Genomic DNA, 15,645 nt, shown 5'->3' with positions numbered 1-15,645 from the left:
GTATTTTCTTTTTTTAAAAATTGGATTTGCATCTTACTGTCCAGTATTCGTAATCACACTTGAGAGAACGGAAATAAAAATGCAGTCAATGTGTCAACGTTGTGCTGAAGAGCGGCATGGGTAGCGGGTTGGAAGAAAAGAGGTATGAAGCATACGTGCTACAAAATGACAAAGAAAAAAGAAGGAAATGAAAGTACAGGACCGCAAGCCAGTGTCCTCCCTCCAGCACACATTTCAATTATGATCGAAGCAACAACGTAAACAGACACCTTCTAAACGAACACCATGCAACTGAGAAAATCATGTCAAATCGAAACATTTTCCACACGATGAAGTCGACAGTCGTACCGGAACGAGGGAACGAAAATTTGGGGGAGCATCAAAATGGTAACAACCACTGCGGAGATATTCAGTATTTGGTGGGAAAAAATAAAAATAACCATACGGACATTATTAGTTCCCGTTGCCGTAGAGCTCGAGGACACCGTTAGGTGCCTTCGTGGCTGCCTCAGCGGGAATGGTGTTAATGTTGCTGTCTTGACGCTTCACTTTCTTGTTGCCATTACCGTAGAGCTCGAGGACACCGTCAGGAGCCTTGGTGGCTGCCTCAGCAGGGATGGTGTTAATGTTGCTGTCCTGACGCTTAACCTTGTTGCCGTTGCCGTATAACTCCAAAACACCGTTCGGGGCTTTGGTGGCAGCCTCAGCGGGGATAGTGTTAATGTTGTTGTCCTGGCGCTTGACCTTGTTGCCGTTACCGTAAAGCTCGAGGACGCCGTCGGGCGCCTTCGTGGCAGCCTCGGCGGGGATGGTGTTGATGTTACTGTCCTGACGCTTGGCCTTCTTGTTGCCATTGCCGTACAACTCGAGAACGCCATCGGGAGCCTTAGTGGCTGCCTCGGCTGGGATAGTGTTGATGTTACTGTCCTGGCGCTTCACTTTGTTGCCGTTACCGTACAACTCAATGACACCTTCCGGAGCCTTGGTGGGAGACTCTTCGGGAATAGTGTTGATATTGCTATCCTGGCGCTTGACTTTGTTGCCATTGCCGTAAAGTTCGAGGACACCGTTAGGTGCCTTGGTGGCTGCTTCGGCGGGGATAGTGTTGATGTTGTCCTGGCGCTTGGCGTATGCGACGAGGAGCTCAAAATTAGGCGAGCGGCCCTCCACAGCCTTGCACATAGGATTAGGATGCAGAAGAAATAATTCGAGTAGAACTAGTAGGACTTACGGCTACAGGCTGCGGGGACGCAATAGGGCTCGCGAGGACCTGAGCGACGAGGACTGCAAGAAGAGCAAGGGCAGTGATGCGAATCATAATGAAGGTAATGCTGTCAAAGCGAAACTTGAAAGGACTCTGAAGGTGGATGAAGGACAGCGAAAGGAAAGGTCGCCCGGCGGCCTGTTGAAGTTGGGATGAAGAAAGCGAAGGGGAGGAAGAGCACGGCTCAACAGCGACAATTGCACTGACTGGGGGAAGGAAAGGAGGGGAAGTAGGGGGACACGGTGGTTATATGGGAAAGAGGGTGCCAGGACGCGATCACGGTCTCTATGGCAAGGACTGTCCGCGTCAACGAGGTGGCTGATTCGACGGCAACCGCCCTGCTATATTTACATTCTCCCACGCGGCCATTCGTCCGGCTGTGGGTCTCGCCCGTCCACTCCGGTTGCATACATCGAATTAAAATCTTTCGGTCTGTCTAGCTGTCTGTCATGAGTGATCCACGCTTCACCCGCCTCCACACCGACCCACGCTTCCGCAGGCCAAAAAGGAATACTCAAAAAGTAGTCGTCGACGAACGCTTCAAAGCAGTATTCGACGACGACTCAAATAAAAAATCAGGCAAGAGAAAATCAAAAGGTCCGTGTGTTTACCAGCACTGCTCTCAGCTCAGTCGCCAACAGTACTGATTGATCCCATGATTTTACCTCAATCCTGACAGGCGGTCGTGTAGACAAGTACGGCAGACAAGTCGCTGACACCCATGAGAAGGACAACCTCAGACGCTTTTACCGACTCGAGGGCCAGAACGACGACGAGGAACACGAAGATGCCCAGGCTCCTCAAATAATAGATTATGCACGAGGTCAAGTCTTACTCGAGTCGTCCGATGAAGAAGATGGCGAAGAATCTGCCAAAAGTGATGGCGAAAGCGAAGATGGTGACGACGCCGATGTTATTCTCGGCCAACACGCTTCAAAGCCCATCCCCGTCTTTGCAGAAGATGACGGCTATTTAGAAGTTGACCTCAACGAGGACGAAGACGCCTACGCAGACCTAGACGCTCAAGCCGCTTCTTACGCAAACGAGCATGCCAAAGACGACGAACCGGAGCAAGGCGGTGTAAAAACCAACCGGCTCGCCGTTGTCAATCTCGACTGGGACCACGTCCGTGCCAGTCACCTCTACAAAATATTTTCGTCCCTCGTCTCACCAACTGCGCCATCGGCATCCGTAGCTGTCAATGGCGCCACGTCCATGTCCGTCAGGGGAAACGAAAAGGCCTCGTCTGCAGCTAAAATTGTCCGTGGAAAGATCCTCAGTGTCCGTGTTTATCTATCAGAATTCGGCAAGGAGAGGTTGAAGAAAGAGGAGGTCGAGGGTCCGCCGAAGGAGATATTCAAGAAGAGTCGACGACGTGACGAAGATGACACTTTGGGCAGCCTCATTCAAGAGGATGAAGGCGACGAGTTTGACGAGAAGGCTTTACGGAAATACCAGTTAGAACGGCTGCGGTAAGTGCGTAGCACTTCACACATAGGATACTTTTAAATTGTTCTTTCATTCAGGTACTACTATGCCATCGTAATCTGCGACACCCTCGACACCGCTGCTCATCTCGTCTCTGAACTCGATGGTACAGAGTTAGAACGTTCAGCCAACGTCTTCGACTTGAGCTACGTCCCTGATGACATGACATTTGATGATGACTTCAGGTTCGTACATCATTCCGTTCCCAATTCAACCACATTACTCATTCAGTTATTAGAGACGAAGCAACCCCTACCACAGAATCTACCAACACAACCTACAAAGGCCTCGACTTCTCCACAGACGCACTCCGACACTCAAAAGTCACGCTCAAATGGGACGAAGACGACCCCGAGCGGAGTAAAGTTACCCGACGCGCGTTATCTCGTAAAGAAATCGAGGAGGGTGATTATAGAGCGTACATCGCGCCTTCCAGTTCCGAGGACTCAGATGACATTGGAGATAGTAGTAAAAACGAGAAGAGTAAAACCGAACGCGAAAGACTGAGAAAACTCTTACTCGGCGACGGCGAAGTAGGCGGCTTTCCCGATTCCAACCCATTCAGTGATGGAGATAACGATGCGGAAGGTGATATGGAGATTACTTTCATGCCCGGTTTGAGCGAGGCGAATGCAAAGAGCCAGGACGAAACGACTATCGAGACGTACAAGAGGAAACAGAAAGAAAAGCGGCAGGCGCGAAAGAAAGAGAAGATAGAGAAGATGAGTGAGAAGGAGCAGGTTACTGGGAAAACTGCGAAAGTGGTTGTTGGAGATGAGTTCTTTGCTGCTGGGAGCGAGAGCGAAGAAGACGAGGCGGATCTGGGCAAGAGCAAGAACAAGAAATCAAAGTCCTCCAAATCAAAATCCCGGCGCGAAGAGGAGAAAGACAGTGAAGAACACACCGAAGCCCGCCCAGCTACAGAAGCCGAACTAGAACTTCTAGTCGCACCAGACGACACGTCGACAGCACGCAACCATTTTGACATGAAGTCCATCCTAAAAGCAGAGAAAGCAAAAGGAAAAAAGAAAAAGAAGAGCAAGAAAAGTGGGAAGAAGGGACCTGCTGGCGATGGCGAAGATGATGTTCAAGAGGATTTCCAGATTGACGTTAAGGATGACCGGTTCAAGGCTTTGCATGAAGACCATACGTTCGCTATTGACCCGAGTAATCCTCAGTACGTGTTTTACGCTTTTCTCTCGCCTTCTTTTAGGTAAATAATGAATTTTGCTTGGTAGTTTCAAAAAGACGAAAAGCATGGCCGCTTTGCTTGAAGAACGCGCTAAGAGGCAATCTGGCAAAGGTGGGCGACCTACGGAAAGGGAACCGTCCAGATCAGATGGCCTTGAGATACAGCAGAGCCTACAAAGTCTGGTAGATAGTGTCAAACGGAAGAGCTCTCATGCAGATGGGAAGGGCGTAGGCAAACGCCGTAAATTATAATATTAATACTTAATAGTGGTATAGTAGACGTTCTGCACATTACAATCTTGTTGCACTTCATAAACTGTTTGTGCCATGTAAACAATAATACGGCAATTACCGGCCCAGTCAACGTATGGGCGTTTGCACAAGACGAAATTACTCACTGTAATTCACGCACCAGTTAACCGTAGATCCTTGCCCTCTCTCATCCATAGACTCAACAACCTAACAACCCCACTAGTGCATATCACCCACCATGTCTAGTGAGGGTACAGACAACGACCACACCAGCGCCTCACAAACAAATGGCGACTCACTAGCCTTCTACGAACCGAAATCAACGCTGAAATACGCGTCGTTCGTGGGTCTTCAAGCCGGTATCGTCGGCACACTCGTCAGTACTGTGCAAAATGCTTTAGGGAAGCATAATAAGGGTGCGTTTGGGGTGTTTACGAGGTCTGGGGGGACTATTGGGTTCTTTGGTGAGAATCAATTCAACAACTTCTATCAGCTTTCTGTTCTGTCGACACATTACTTATGAAGAACTGTTTTATTTTACATGGTTAATAGCTGCTATGGGATTCACGTTCGCTGCGACTGAGGCTGTTGTCGCGAACACGCGAGAGAAGGATGATGCGTTGAACGGTGCGGCGGGAGGTTGTGCAGCTGGGTTCCTCGCAGGTCTTCGAGGTCCGTCTCTATCCTTCCCCTCCTCCTCCTCCTCCTCCTCCTCCTCCTCCTCCTCCTCCTTGTTCACCATCTAATCATCCTTTGTCTCTCTCTTCTCCTGTCTTTCTTCCTCGTGGATAAACACAATTGAAAACAGCCCGATCATTACCAGTAGCCTTCGCCTCCTGCGCCTTCCTCGGCGCAGCCGTCGGCGTATACGACTCCGCCGGAAAACTCGCAGGCCAAAAACGCGACCACGAATCACCCGAAACTTGGGAAGAGCGGAGGAGACGGTTCTTCAAGCAGAAACCACCTACGCAGATACCTGCTGCACATACCAATAATGCATAGATCTGCTTGCTGTCTTTGCTATTGCCAATGTATACAATCTTTAATTTCTCGCAACTAAAACTAAATGCTTTCTTTCTTTGAGGGCTTGTGTGCTATTGATTGGCAGTGATTATAGGTGAGGAGAGGAAGGCGAAAATTCAAATGACGACGACAGCAGATTTCTTAATGACTATTTTCAATGACTATTGGTACATGATTGCGTCCACACTATCCTTTATTTCATCGTAGGCATGTCCACAGACGCCTTGTTTCCAATCGCGTCCTCCGCTCTCCATAAGCTCGTTGTAGTCTGTAAAGGACAGTATAAGCCTTGAATTCACCCAGCGTAACTGAAACAGCGTGCCTTGAATTGGGTGTAGAAGTTGACACCGCTCTTCCCATAGTACCCAATATCACCAAGGAAGCTAGCCTTGTTACCGCTCCACGCAAACATGGGAAGTGGTACTGGGATGGGCACGTTAATGCCGACTTGACCAACCTCCACTTCTCGCTCGAACTTGCGCGCTGTTGGACCTGATTGCGTGAATATGGCTAGAAAGAAGGAAAGATGAATATGCATGAACGTTGGCCTTGATTGGGGTTAAAAGACGAACCTGTGCCATTGCCGTATTTGCTAGCGTTGATAATTTCAATAGCATCGTCTAACGTTTCAGCTGTCATAACGCAAAGGACTGGTCCGAAAATCTCCTCTCTGGAGAATCGGAGATCATCAGTATAGGTTCATTGAGGATGCAGATATATCGGAGACGAACTTATAGGCTCGCATATCGACTGTTACTTCAATGACCGTTGCACCGACAAAGTTCCCGTCAGGGTATCCTGGGACATCGATTCGTCGACCGTCCAGAAGGATTTTGCCACCCTCTTCATCCACGGATGATATGAGACCAATTACTCGCTGCTTTGCAGCAGGAGATGTCAAGGGTCCGCTGAAAAGCCGGTATGTGAGTATGTAGATCATAGTCAGATTTCGTTTAGGTACACTCACAAGTCAGCACCCTTTTCGAAACCACCATTGACCTTTAGCGCTTTGGCGCGCTCAATTAGTTCTGGCAAGAAGGATTGGGCAGGGCCGACCAGAATGACTACGATACAATACAAGTGTGAATATTTCTCAGACTCGAGCATTGGCGGTCAGACTTACCAACGGATATTGCCATGCATCGTTGGCCAGCAGCACCGAAAGCTGCTCCCAGTATGGCGTTTATTGAAGCGTTCTTGTTTGCTAAAACTCGTTCAACGGCTGCACAACGTGTTAGTTAAAAACGAGACATACCATCGGGCATGATTACGGCGTGATTCTTCGCTCCCATATTCGCCTAATCCACCTTTCAGTGTAAGCTCTGATCCAGGAGGAAGAAAGACAGACCTGTACTCGTTTCCCACTACTTGTTGCTCTAATGCGACTTATAAGAAAGATAATTGACTAGTATGAACATTGAGTTACCTGTCGTAAATATGTTTCCCTGCTCGATCACCTGGAACGAATTATTATTTAATTTAATCATCGTAAGTTGGACTAGTAAAAATCCCAACCTCCAACGAAGCTAACTGCTTTGATCTTTGGATGGTCGCAGATAGCATTGACCGTTGGTACGGTACCCTGCGAAAGAAAGGATTAAGATAAGTTGACATCGTGTATGTAGCAGACTCACATGGACGATATTCAAGACACCAGGTGGTAGTCCAGCTCGTTCGCATAGTCTTTCGCCATGTAAGAGGAGGATACCAATCATTTAGATTTGCAATAAACTTACTCTGCAAGGATCATTGCCGCACCAGGGTCTCGTTCTGATGGTTTCACAATAAGTGTGTTCCCAGTCACTAGCGCCATGGGAATTGTCCAAAGCGGAATCATGCTGTGGATGGATGTGTTAGACGGATTAATCTGTAATGCAACATGAAAGTGCCATACGCCGGGAAGTTGAAAGGGGCAATACTAGCGCAGATTCCCAGAGGTAGTCGCCGCGTTTCAGTATCCATATCCTTGCTGACTTCTAGTTTGTCACCAAGCATCGTTGAGGTTATACCACAAGCATGTTCCACAACTTGCAGACCACGCAATACATCGCCATGCGCATCTAAGAGTGTGTTAGGTAAGAACAGCAGCTACATTTTCGAACAATGCATTACCGGCAAAAGTCTTTCCCTGTTCAAGTACAATACTTGCCGCTATGGCATCCGCATTCTGTCGGATCTGGTGTTGCAATTCGAATACGAATCTCTGTCTCGTGAGAAGGCTTGTGCGGCTCCATGTCTTGAATGCTTGGGAAGCCGCTTCAACCGCGCTCTCGAACTCTGAGCTGGTGGTCTCCGGAACTCGTGTCAGAAGTGTTTGGGTTGACTAGAACCGGAGTTAGTGGAGAGAATATCACATTAAAGGAGGTATTAATGCACAGACCGGATCGAGAACATCGATTAAAGTCTGCGCCTTGCTGTCCACAAATTGGCCCCCAATATAAATCTTCGTAGGTTCACCTGAAGCGCTAGTTCCTTTCCAAACTGAGAGCTGCTCCGCCTTCTCGCGGGCTATAGCACTCAAGCCAACGATAGGGCTCTTCACTCTAATTTCTGAGGCAGAGGCAAAGGAACGAGACATAGCGACGCGAGCGATATGAGTAATTCGATGCAAGGACATGAGAACAGAGGTGTGCTCGGGGAGTGCTTGCTTAAGTAGATCCGGGAACCGAGTACACGCGTGATGCTATGAGATTAATTTGACACGGGATCTAAACGGCAAACGGAGCAAGCGGGTAGACGGAACGGCGTGAATATAGGATATATACCACAGACGTGCGAGCCAGTTGCCTGTACACAAGAAGAAGAGAGTGTGGTATGAGAACACTGAACAGAGAAGTGACGCAGAGACCGTAGACGCCCATGGTGATCGACGCTCGCATCGCGTAATCAAAACCACAAATGAATTTCGCCTTGCTGTCCTGCTGGGACTCTTCAACGCTTCTGTGGGGCGCAACCGCACTCTCTTCGTCTCTTTCGCCTCTTCCTCCCCCTCTATTTTTCGCCCATGATGACTCCGCATCACTATACACCGCCCAATTCTGCGGGCATGCAGTGGGACCAGCCGCAAATAGTGCCAAGGCATAACAGTTTTCCTTCAACCACACTTCCCTACCAAAACACCCAGAATCAACACCCCATGTATGCTGCCATGGCCTCTGTGATGCAGCAAATGCAGCACAGTTACTCTCAACAACAGAATAATTTCCAACAAGAACCGCAGCCGCAGCAGCAGATATCGTCTGCGTACGATCAGTCCAAGCTGCCCACTCCACAACCTTCGGACAACGCGTTACTTGCGCAAATTATATACGAGCAGACTAAGAGAGGCCTTACATACAAGGCGGCTCTCGAAAGCTTACACGGCGTACGTGTCTTTGCTTCGATCACGCGTCACTAGCTCTAATACGCGTTTTTTCTAACAGCATAACGGAATCATGGCCTTTTCTTGGAAGGATTATTTCCTTGAAAACAAGGAAATCATAGACGCTCTTGTTGATCAGCTCAGAGGGCGGGCGCAGTCAACATCAACGGTTCCCATCAAAGAGAGGTCTTCCAGTCCACTATTGTATAAGAGTGCCCGTGATACTCTCGTCGATGAAGCGCCGCAGCCTCGCAAGCACGCACAATCTCGTCCTGATACCAAGTCTAGATCCTCAGTTGAGAGCTCTGCAAGCATGACTAGGAGTGTTACAGCGAAAGGAAGGCCTAGGGGAAGGCCTAAGGGAAGCTCTGCTCGACTAGCCAAAGAGGCCAAACAACAACAAAAACACGCCAATGGGAAATCAAGGAGTACTTCAGTCCAGTTTGAAGCCGATGCTGCCTCCAGAAGAACTCTGAATAGTATGAGCAGTGCTCCATCTGACGATCTACTTGCAAAAGTGCCACCTGCTGTTGCAATTGACGCATATACTGGACTCCCTGCTGCTCCGTCTCGCTCTCCGTCGCCTCCTGCGGCTCCGCCCAACTCAAGGTACACTGAACAAGATGCAATATACTTTTACAGGCGGATCGCCTACGACTTGGCTCGAAATCCTAACCTTTCGAAAGCAAACCTCTGCGACATACTAGGAGAGAAGGTGCGTTAATGGGCGCTTAATGCAATATATTTTAGACTGAAGTATAAGCTTCCAGGCACCCCATCACACGGGAGTCGCTTGGCGATCGTACTGGCACAAACATGAGGTAGGTTATCAATGTTATCTCCGTTTACCCGAATGGGCTAACAAACTTCTTCCAGGATGTCGCTGATAAGATGTACTTGCTCACTCAGTTAGTCGATCAGGATCGGGAAAAAGCGATCCAGTCTTGGAGGGGTGGCGGAAACGTAGTAAATGGAAACTCGCGGCCTCGGACAATCTCTTACAAGGAAAGTTCCGACAGCGAGGCTGGCGAAGAGGATACCAAGGCGGGATTTTCGTCCGAATCGGAAGAGGAAAGTTCCGATGACGAGGATGAAAATGATAGATTAGACACGGATGAAAATGAGAAGCTCGGTGTAGCCGGTTCAATTTTCACAATGGCTGAGTATCGGGTGCTCGCGAAGCACATTGCCATTTGCCCAGATTGGTTTAATGGCTATCGAGACTGGGAACCTTTCACTATAGCCGTAAGTTCTGATCTGACTCTTTACATTCGAATAGATGATTTGATGAGCTTCACTTTAGTATCCTCAACGGACTCCTGCATCGTGGAGGGAAATTTATCGTCGCAGACAAGATGGTGGGAGTTTGTCTCGATTTTATGAACCTTCACTTGTTAACCGTTGATTATCGTTCAATACTATAGAAATTGATGCACTTGCGAGAAGATATATGAAGAAGGCAAGGAAGACAAGAGAACGTATTAGTGCCCGACGTGGAAGACCGAGCTGGGCCCGACAAAATCATTCCGCTGCGTCGAGTTCGGTCGCTGAAAGCACTGGATCAGTCAAGCGCAGATACTCGGAGGACGATTTGCGAGAGCAATTAAAGGAAAAGAAGTCAAAACTTGACGATTAAGACTGAGCTCATTTCATATTTCTCAATTCCAAAATGTGAAGATGCTTTAATCCTTAATACTTTGAGATTCGCTGTAGGTTATCGACATGTTTTCTGAGCGATATCCCTCCGGTTACTTACCCGATTAGCTATTTATCTTGTTCTTTTGCCCTGATGTTTTTCATACTTCCGCTGGGTTCCTCGAGTGATGCTCTCTCTCTGGGAGATGATTAGGTGGTAGATATTAATCAAATGAGTATGCGAAGTCTATGTGCGATGTATCACAATTACAGAAATGACAGGCTGAAGAGGTGACTCTTCTACATATCGATGCCGGACTCGACGTTCCGGTGATGGAATTGAAGTTGACAGTGGGGTGGTATGAGGATCTGACGGGTTATCTGATTCCATCACTTCTGTCTCCACTTTCCACCCGCTAAGTGAATAAGCTCCAGGTTGTGAAATCCACATCTTCATGATAACATTAGTTTGCTGCCCGTGCGCGAGTGCGCCTCTTCGTGTCATGCGCCCAGAGAAAGAGGGAGGTAGCAAGCCGTCCTGGGATGCAGTATCCTGAGATGCCAGCCTCAACACAAATCGTACGTCATGTGTGCAAGAGTAATTTCGTAGGTCAAAGGTTATAGGAACAGTGCACGGTCTTTTGGAATGTTCATCAGTCAGAGTTGTTCAAATAAAATAAATACATAAGAACATACCCAGTGGAGAAGTCGTGATACACAACCTCATCACAACGAACGGTCGTTATCAGAGGGTTCATCTCCATATTCCATTCACTATTCCTTATGGCTTCCAGGATATCTTCTCTTTCGCGCTGCGTCTCGGCGAACATACTACGCTTGGCCTTTCGTTGTTCCACTTCTTGGATGACGTCACGCAAAGCTGCGTGCGAAGCTCCTAACAAGAGTCCAGTGACGAGTAGAAAACCAGAACGATTTAGTGATGGTATGTCCCAGAAGAGGACGACATCTGTTGCGGAGGGGTTGTACAAAGGGAATATGTGTGGGTGGGAGGATGGAGGGATATGTGGATGCGCAATTTTGACGGATTCGGAGGTTACTCGTCGTCTGCCAGCATGGAGTAAGTGTTTCATTTGAGGGGAAGATAACGTCCACTTTGAGTCAGGCTACTCAACAGTTAGTCGTGGATAAGCAAGTTGTCACGTATAGAAGTCGTACCTCGTGAAAATTACAGCATTGCAAGTCTATTGGAGGGGGATCTGACGGAGATACGGCCTGACCATCCATAACTTCGACGAGTTTGGATATCACGAAGCTTTGGGTCGCTGAGGAAGATGATGGATCAACGTCTTGTCGATTTGCGCCAAAGACCGCCTGTTTTGTCTGGCTAGGCGGCAGGAGTCCACTTTATGAAACATTCAGTTTCCTGACGGGAGAAGTCAAAGAAAAACAATTCGCTTACCATGGTGTTTCACCTAGGAGCTCGCACTCCCACGTAGGACTCAGAGTTGTTACGCCTGAGATGTTTACTTCCGCAGAAGTACTCAGATTTTGTACTTGCATATTGACAGAAAACAGATATCCCAAATGGGCGCTGGGAGCGGAGGATACGGAAACATCGAGGAAGGGCTTGACATCGAATGACCTCTTTAAGCACATGCTACGGAAACCATCGCTCTCCGTCTAATAATGTTCGTGTTAGCTTTTTGTGTGGCATTACGAAGTTTAATACACCGACCTCGCGAAAAGCCAACATGCAAAACAAGTCCAAGCGACGCACTTCGGGAGCGTGCAAAACCAAAGGGATGTCGACTGATTCTCCTGGCTGAAGATTATCGCTACTAAGGAGGGCCTGCAGCGGAATGTTCAAAGGCGTCGGGGGACGAATGGAATTCGTCGACGTCAGAAGTTCGTTCGAGCTCCCTGGTGCTTCATAGTCGTCAATCTAGGCTTTGGAATCATGCCAAATAAAGCGTACCAGATTCACCCTCTTCGCTATCCAACCAGAGTTCATTGGAAGAGCCGTGTACAAGCCAGATTTCACCTATCGTCTTTGTTCCAACATTCTCCAGTCGTAACGATATGCGAATCATCTCGCCACTTGCGAGGATGGCAGATTGCTTATCCGTATAGGTGGCCGCGAGACGCTGTTCTCGTCCCTCGACTTGCACATTTGGCAGCACGTCAGGAGCGTACATCTTATTTTGACGTTGCAACGCCGTTTCTTGCAGACGCCTTCCTCGAACGGCAAGTGATTCTGATGCTAGTAGGAGACCTAGAAACGCGTATGATACCTTAGTTATCGTTAGGTTGCAGGGGCTATGGCTTTTGATTGCTATTGAGACCTGGACAACAGGGAGAATCAATTGGCAGATCAAATGGGGGCGGAGGTCCACCAACCGTTCTGCGCTCTTTTGCATTGAGGTATATTTCATCAACTACCTCTACTTCAGGACCATTATTTGAGGCCTCTTCGTTCTCGTCGCTATCCACGCACAGCGTGACGTTGGTCAATGTTACCGCGACATTCAGCGGATTGCAAAGTGTAACATCGACCCATATTAGCTCTAGAATACATCAATGAGCAGTAACACAGACGAAAGTCACTATCTGGCTCACCTCCGACGAACGCAGTTCCACCTGCCTTTAGCTCATGATTCCCCTTGTCCTTCCAGAAGCTCCGCCATTGGGACTCTCTTTCCTCCCAAGTAGACGCGTCCTGTGGAAGATGCTCGTCTGGAAGACGTACCTTGACAGACTTCGGTCTCGAAAACTTGAAAGGTAACTTCAAGTCTTTCGGAATCGCGTCTTTTCCACTTGTCGCAATGAAATGCTATGACAAATGTTACTATTCGATATAGAGATAACGGAATGTATGTTCCGAGAACCCACTTCAAATGAGAGTCGAAAGTCTTCTAAGAATGCTTTGTCAACACCTGTGTCCTCTTGCAAAGGGACATGGTCTGCTATACTCATGTCGTACGACACGGAGGAAGTAGGAGAACCTCGTAAAAGACCTAGGAACAACCTAACGGCCGTCTCGGTTTCACCAACTGTATACATCAGACGACCTATGCATCGTATTAGACATTTAATAGTTCGCACTTATGAAATGCTCCTACCGATGGAGTGTTCGATACTGGGCACCACAGCGTCAAAGAAAGGCTCTTGCCCTAGAAGCCGATTCTCTGCATCGTCAAACAAGGGGGACAGGAACTTTTCTGGAGGATGTGTAAAGTAGGTATGCGCTTTCCGCAGGAAGTAGAGCGTAAGAGGTCTCTAAGAATAACGTATCGATTAGAAATATTCTTCCGCAAAGAAAGACACTTACAATTCCGATCTTCTCTAAGCGCCTCGCGGCTACGACGTACAACATTGCTGACCTCCGTATGCAGCTTTTACGAAAACTTAACAGAGCTGCATGGGCGAGTAGCAATGCCGAAGGCGTTTCCTCTGCCTATTCGCAGTGTCCCAAATGTAAACAGTCTGCACATGCAGCGTAGTGGACTACAAATACTTACATTTCCTGCAGCCCACACTAGCCATCGGTCTCCATCGAGAATATCACTGAGAAAGTCGCTCATGCCGATCCCAAGCTCCCAACGTACTGCATAAGCCATACTCCGAACCTGGGCTCTTGCAGATGCCTCTTTACTTCCCATGGATTGTAATGAGATCGCGTTCATAGCGTGAAGTTGCAATGCTTCAGATGGAGAAAGAAGTAGAGGGAGAATGTCCTGTCGGACGGTTAGGTAGTCATGACTTCTAACCAGATAGTTACGCACAGAACCAACGGTGCCCCTCGTGTCCTTCCTTAAGCTCTCCCAAACGCTGACTGCAAGTTTGAAGTCTCCTAGCATCGTGGCGAATTCTGCAAGTCGACGTTGCTGCATAGGTATCATTGAGCCGTTACTTGTCGAACTCGCTGAATTTGAATACGCATGCCCTGCACCCGTCGGAGAAGATGGAGAGGATGATGGCGATGGTGACGCAGAATAGGACGATCCGAAAAAGCGACGAGTAGTTGAAAAGAGTCGGGAAGGTAAACGACGATTAGAGGCGTACTAGATTAAATACCTTCAGCTCTGATATTAGTCAAACATAATCATGGCTTACAGTTTCGTTCCAGTCGATGACGCATTTCTCCATCCACGGTATGAGACCTGTTGTTACAAATTCGCGCACAAATTGTGCCGTTGCTTGTATGTCCGAATCACACATGCGTATTAAGTTACCAGATTCGATGACATTGCCTTCTTTACGGGAATTCTGTTGCGATGCACCTTGGTATCTAGTCGGAGATCCATCCTGCTCAGCAGAGACTGGAAGCCTGGGGTGAAGGATAACAGTAGAAACAGGAGGAGGAGGGGGCGATGGGAGGGAAAGTTGAAGCAGATATGTATTCAATCCATACTGTTTCCTAATGGCATTGAATAATGCATTTGCCCTAAATGAAGCTGTTAGTGTAGAGAAGGACAAAGCGGCGGATGGTTGGCGTACTCGTCATCGTTGAGAATGGATCCTTCTGAATGAACGATTATGATGTACCGGAGATGCACACTGTCTACCCAGGTGGGCAAGCCCACTTGACGAGCGTACAGGACTGCTAGAGCATTCAACGGATTTGGAGTATTTGTCGAGATAGCGTATAGAACTTGAATAGATAGTTAGAAAACCTTGAAGGAGTTGTTTGTCTGTTTTGCTCACTAGAAGTTGGATGGTTCCAGCCCTCAGCTCTAGATGGTACGTGGTCCCCTTCCGCGCAACGCTTCATCTCCTCCCACCACGGTTCTGGAGCTTCTGCTAGCCTGTCCCGGTTCGACTCGGACGCTTCAGCTTCCCAACGTTCCGTTTCCTCGACCCATCGCGAGCATTTTGCAGTGACACGCGAACTGATCCAGTCTATGAATCGGCCTGCCCGTTGCTCTTCGTCCTCTTTGCAAGCGGTTTCTATTTCTGCTAAGTCCGAGAAGCGCAACGTGAACTTTGCATGTTGAACAGTAGTTAATGCCGTCGTCCGTGTTGTAACTATTAAAGGACATTAGGTCTAGGACATATGCATCTAAACACGTGGTGAGGCAGAGCTCACTGTTTGGCAAAGGCGAGAATGACTCGAGGACATCTTGTAATGGTGGAAGCGATGATGCTGACAGTAACTCTTGTAGGTCCGGCGATGCTAGGGTGCAAATATGCGGGCTCAAGGAATACGGCAGAGGAGGAGGCATTTGAGAAGTCGCCAATGCCGTCGGCGTCAAACAGACGCGACACGGGCACTGGCACGGCGCGCGTCCACAAATTACTCAACACCGACATCATAATGAATTGCCTACTTACGGACACGATTTGATAACTAGGTATAGGTCGAACAACACCGCTACCATAAATTTATACGTGTATGGAAATTCATAGCTAATCAAGATATAGGACATATACAAGGACAGGCATAAATAACAGCCTAGCTGAACAAGTCAGG

The 15,645-nt window shown here is 48.2% G+C and overlaps 6 protein-coding genes across 6 annotated transcripts; 3 read left to right on the top strand and 3 right to left on the bottom strand.

Moving 5' to 3' along the window:
* Positions 1-12: 12 nt before the first annotated feature.
* FOMMEDRAFT_19380 (uncharacterized protein) lies at positions 13-1,498 on the bottom strand. Its single transcript, XM_007265611.1, has 3 exons — positions 1,232-1,498; positions 450-1,173; positions 13-397 (listed from the first exon to the last, which is right to left on the bottom strand). Exons 1-2 carry the CDS (start codon positions 1,316-1,318, stop codon positions 454-456), a joined length of 807 nt encoding a protein of 268 aa, XP_007265673.1. The 5' UTR covers positions 1,319-1,498; the 3' UTR covers positions 13-397; positions 450-453.
* Positions 1,499-1,523: 25 nt separating this feature from the next.
* On the top strand, positions 1,524-4,244 carry FOMMEDRAFT_121565 (uncharacterized protein). The gene is made up of 5 exons (XM_007265610.1): positions 1,524-1,867; positions 1,944-2,736; positions 2,791-2,937; positions 2,991-3,929; positions 3,991-4,244. Exons 1-5 carry the CDS (start codon positions 1,714-1,716, stop codon positions 4,193-4,195), a joined length of 2,238 nt encoding a protein of 745 aa, XP_007265672.1. The 5' UTR covers positions 1,524-1,713; the 3' UTR covers positions 4,196-4,244.
* Positions 4,245-4,357: 113 nt separating this feature from the next.
* Positions 4,358-5,258, top strand: FOMMEDRAFT_19377 (uncharacterized protein). Its single transcript, XM_007265609.1, has 3 exons — positions 4,358-4,659; positions 4,748-4,867; positions 5,004-5,258. Exons 1-3 carry the CDS (start codon positions 4,434-4,436, stop codon positions 5,195-5,197), a joined length of 540 nt encoding a protein of 179 aa, XP_007265671.1. The 5' UTR covers positions 4,358-4,433; the 3' UTR covers positions 5,198-5,258.
* An 85-nt stretch (positions 5,259-5,343) lies between these two features.
* On the bottom strand, positions 5,344-7,948 carry FOMMEDRAFT_146141 (Methylmalonate-semialdehyde dehydrogenase). Its single transcript, XM_007265608.1, has 15 exons — positions 7,599-7,948; positions 7,331-7,541; positions 7,113-7,278; positions 6,955-7,056; positions 6,853-6,901; positions 6,734-6,800; positions 6,645-6,675; positions 6,567-6,594; positions 6,474-6,516; positions 6,342-6,422; positions 6,186-6,282; positions 5,950-6,126; positions 5,791-5,888; positions 5,541-5,728; positions 5,344-5,486 (listed from the first exon to the last, which is right to left on the bottom strand). Exons 1-15 carry the CDS (start codon positions 7,833-7,835, stop codon positions 5,412-5,414), a joined length of 1,650 nt encoding a protein of 549 aa, XP_007265670.1. The 5' UTR covers positions 7,836-7,948; the 3' UTR covers positions 5,344-5,411.
* Positions 7,949-9,060: 1,112 nt separating this feature from the next.
* FOMMEDRAFT_133416 (uncharacterized protein) lies at positions 9,061-10,215 on the top strand (the record flags this gene model as incomplete). Its single annotated transcript, XM_007265607.1, has 5 exons — positions 9,061-9,294; positions 9,350-9,400; positions 9,456-9,824; positions 9,883-9,937; positions 10,004-10,215. 5 exons carry the CDS (start codon positions 9,061-9,063, stop codon positions 10,213-10,215), a joined length of 921 nt encoding a protein of 306 aa, XP_007265669.1.
* A 246-nt stretch (positions 10,216-10,461) lies between these two features.
* Positions 10,462-15,409, bottom strand: FOMMEDRAFT_106503 (uncharacterized protein; the record flags this gene model as incomplete). Its single annotated transcript, XM_007265606.1, has 17 exons — positions 15,262-15,409; positions 14,880-15,200; positions 14,673-14,826; positions 14,289-14,619; positions 13,958-14,236; positions 13,694-13,909; positions 13,504-13,629; positions 13,295-13,451; positions 13,065-13,243; positions 12,792-13,005; positions 12,573-12,739; positions 12,151-12,517; positions 11,911-12,101; positions 11,635-11,855; positions 11,391-11,577; positions 10,911-11,338; positions 10,462-10,852 (listed from the first exon to the last, which is right to left on the bottom strand). The coding sequence occupies exons 1-17, from the start codon at positions 15,395-15,397 to the stop codon at positions 10,462-10,464; spliced, it is 4,065 nt and encodes a 1,354-aa protein (XP_007265668.1). The 5' UTR covers positions 15,398-15,409.
* Positions 15,410-15,645: the final 236 nt, after the last annotated feature.

This window comes from Fomitiporia mediterranea (genome assembly GCF_000271605.1).
Source record: "Fomitiporia mediterranea MF3/22 unplaced genomic scaffold FOMMEscaffold_5, whole genome shotgun sequence".
In the NCBI taxonomy this organism is placed as follows: Eukaryota; Fungi; Basidiomycota; class Agaricomycetes; order Hymenochaetales; family Hymenochaetaceae; genus Fomitiporia; species Fomitiporia mediterranea.
This window is presented reverse-complemented; position numbering and strand designations above follow the sequence as displayed.

Bases quoted from the DNA above. Each gene is read 5' to 3' on its own strand.
- FOMMEDRAFT_19380 (XM_007265611.1), bottom strand. From the start codon at position 1,318: ATGATTCGCATCACTGCCCTTGCTCTTCTTGCAGTCCTCGTCGCTCAG. The intron at 1,174-1,231 runs GTAAGTCCTACT...CCTATGTGCAAG, and splicing joins CGTCCCCGCAGCCTGTAGCC to GCTGTGGAGGGCCGCTCGCC.
- FOMMEDRAFT_121565 (XM_007265610.1), top strand. From the start codon at position 1,714: ATGAGTGATCCACGCTTCACCCGCCTCCACACCGACCCACGCTTCCGC. The intron at 1,868-1,943 runs GTGTTTACCAGC...CAATCCTGACAG, and splicing joins GAGAAAATCAAAAGGTCCGT to GCGGTCGTGTAGACAAGTAC. The intron at 2,737-2,790 runs GTAAGTGCGTAG...TCTTTCATTCAG, and splicing joins TACCAGTTAGAACGGCTGCG to GTACTACTATGCCATCGTAA.
- FOMMEDRAFT_19377 (XM_007265609.1), top strand. From the start codon at position 4,434: ATGTCTAGTGAGGGTACAGACAACGACCACACCAGCGCCTCACAAACA. The intron at 4,660-4,747 runs GTGAGAATCAAT...CATGGTTAATAG, and splicing joins GGGGACTATTGGGTTCTTTG to CTGCTATGGGATTCACGTTC. The intron at 4,868-5,003 runs GTCCGTCTCTAT...AATTGAAAACAG, and splicing joins GTTCCTCGCAGGTCTTCGAG to CCCGATCATTACCAGTAGCC.
- FOMMEDRAFT_146141 (XM_007265608.1), bottom strand. From the start codon at position 7,835: ATGTCCTTGCATCGAATTACTCATATCGCTCGCGTCGCTATGTCTCGT. The intron at 6,517-6,566 runs GTCTGTCTTTCT...AAGGTGGATTAG, and splicing joins GTAGTGGGAAACGAGTACAG to GCGAATATGGGAGCGAAGAA. The intron at 5,487-5,540 runs GCACGCTGTTTC...TGTCCTTTACAG, and splicing joins ACTTCTACACCCAATTCAAG to ACTACAACGAGCTTATGGAG.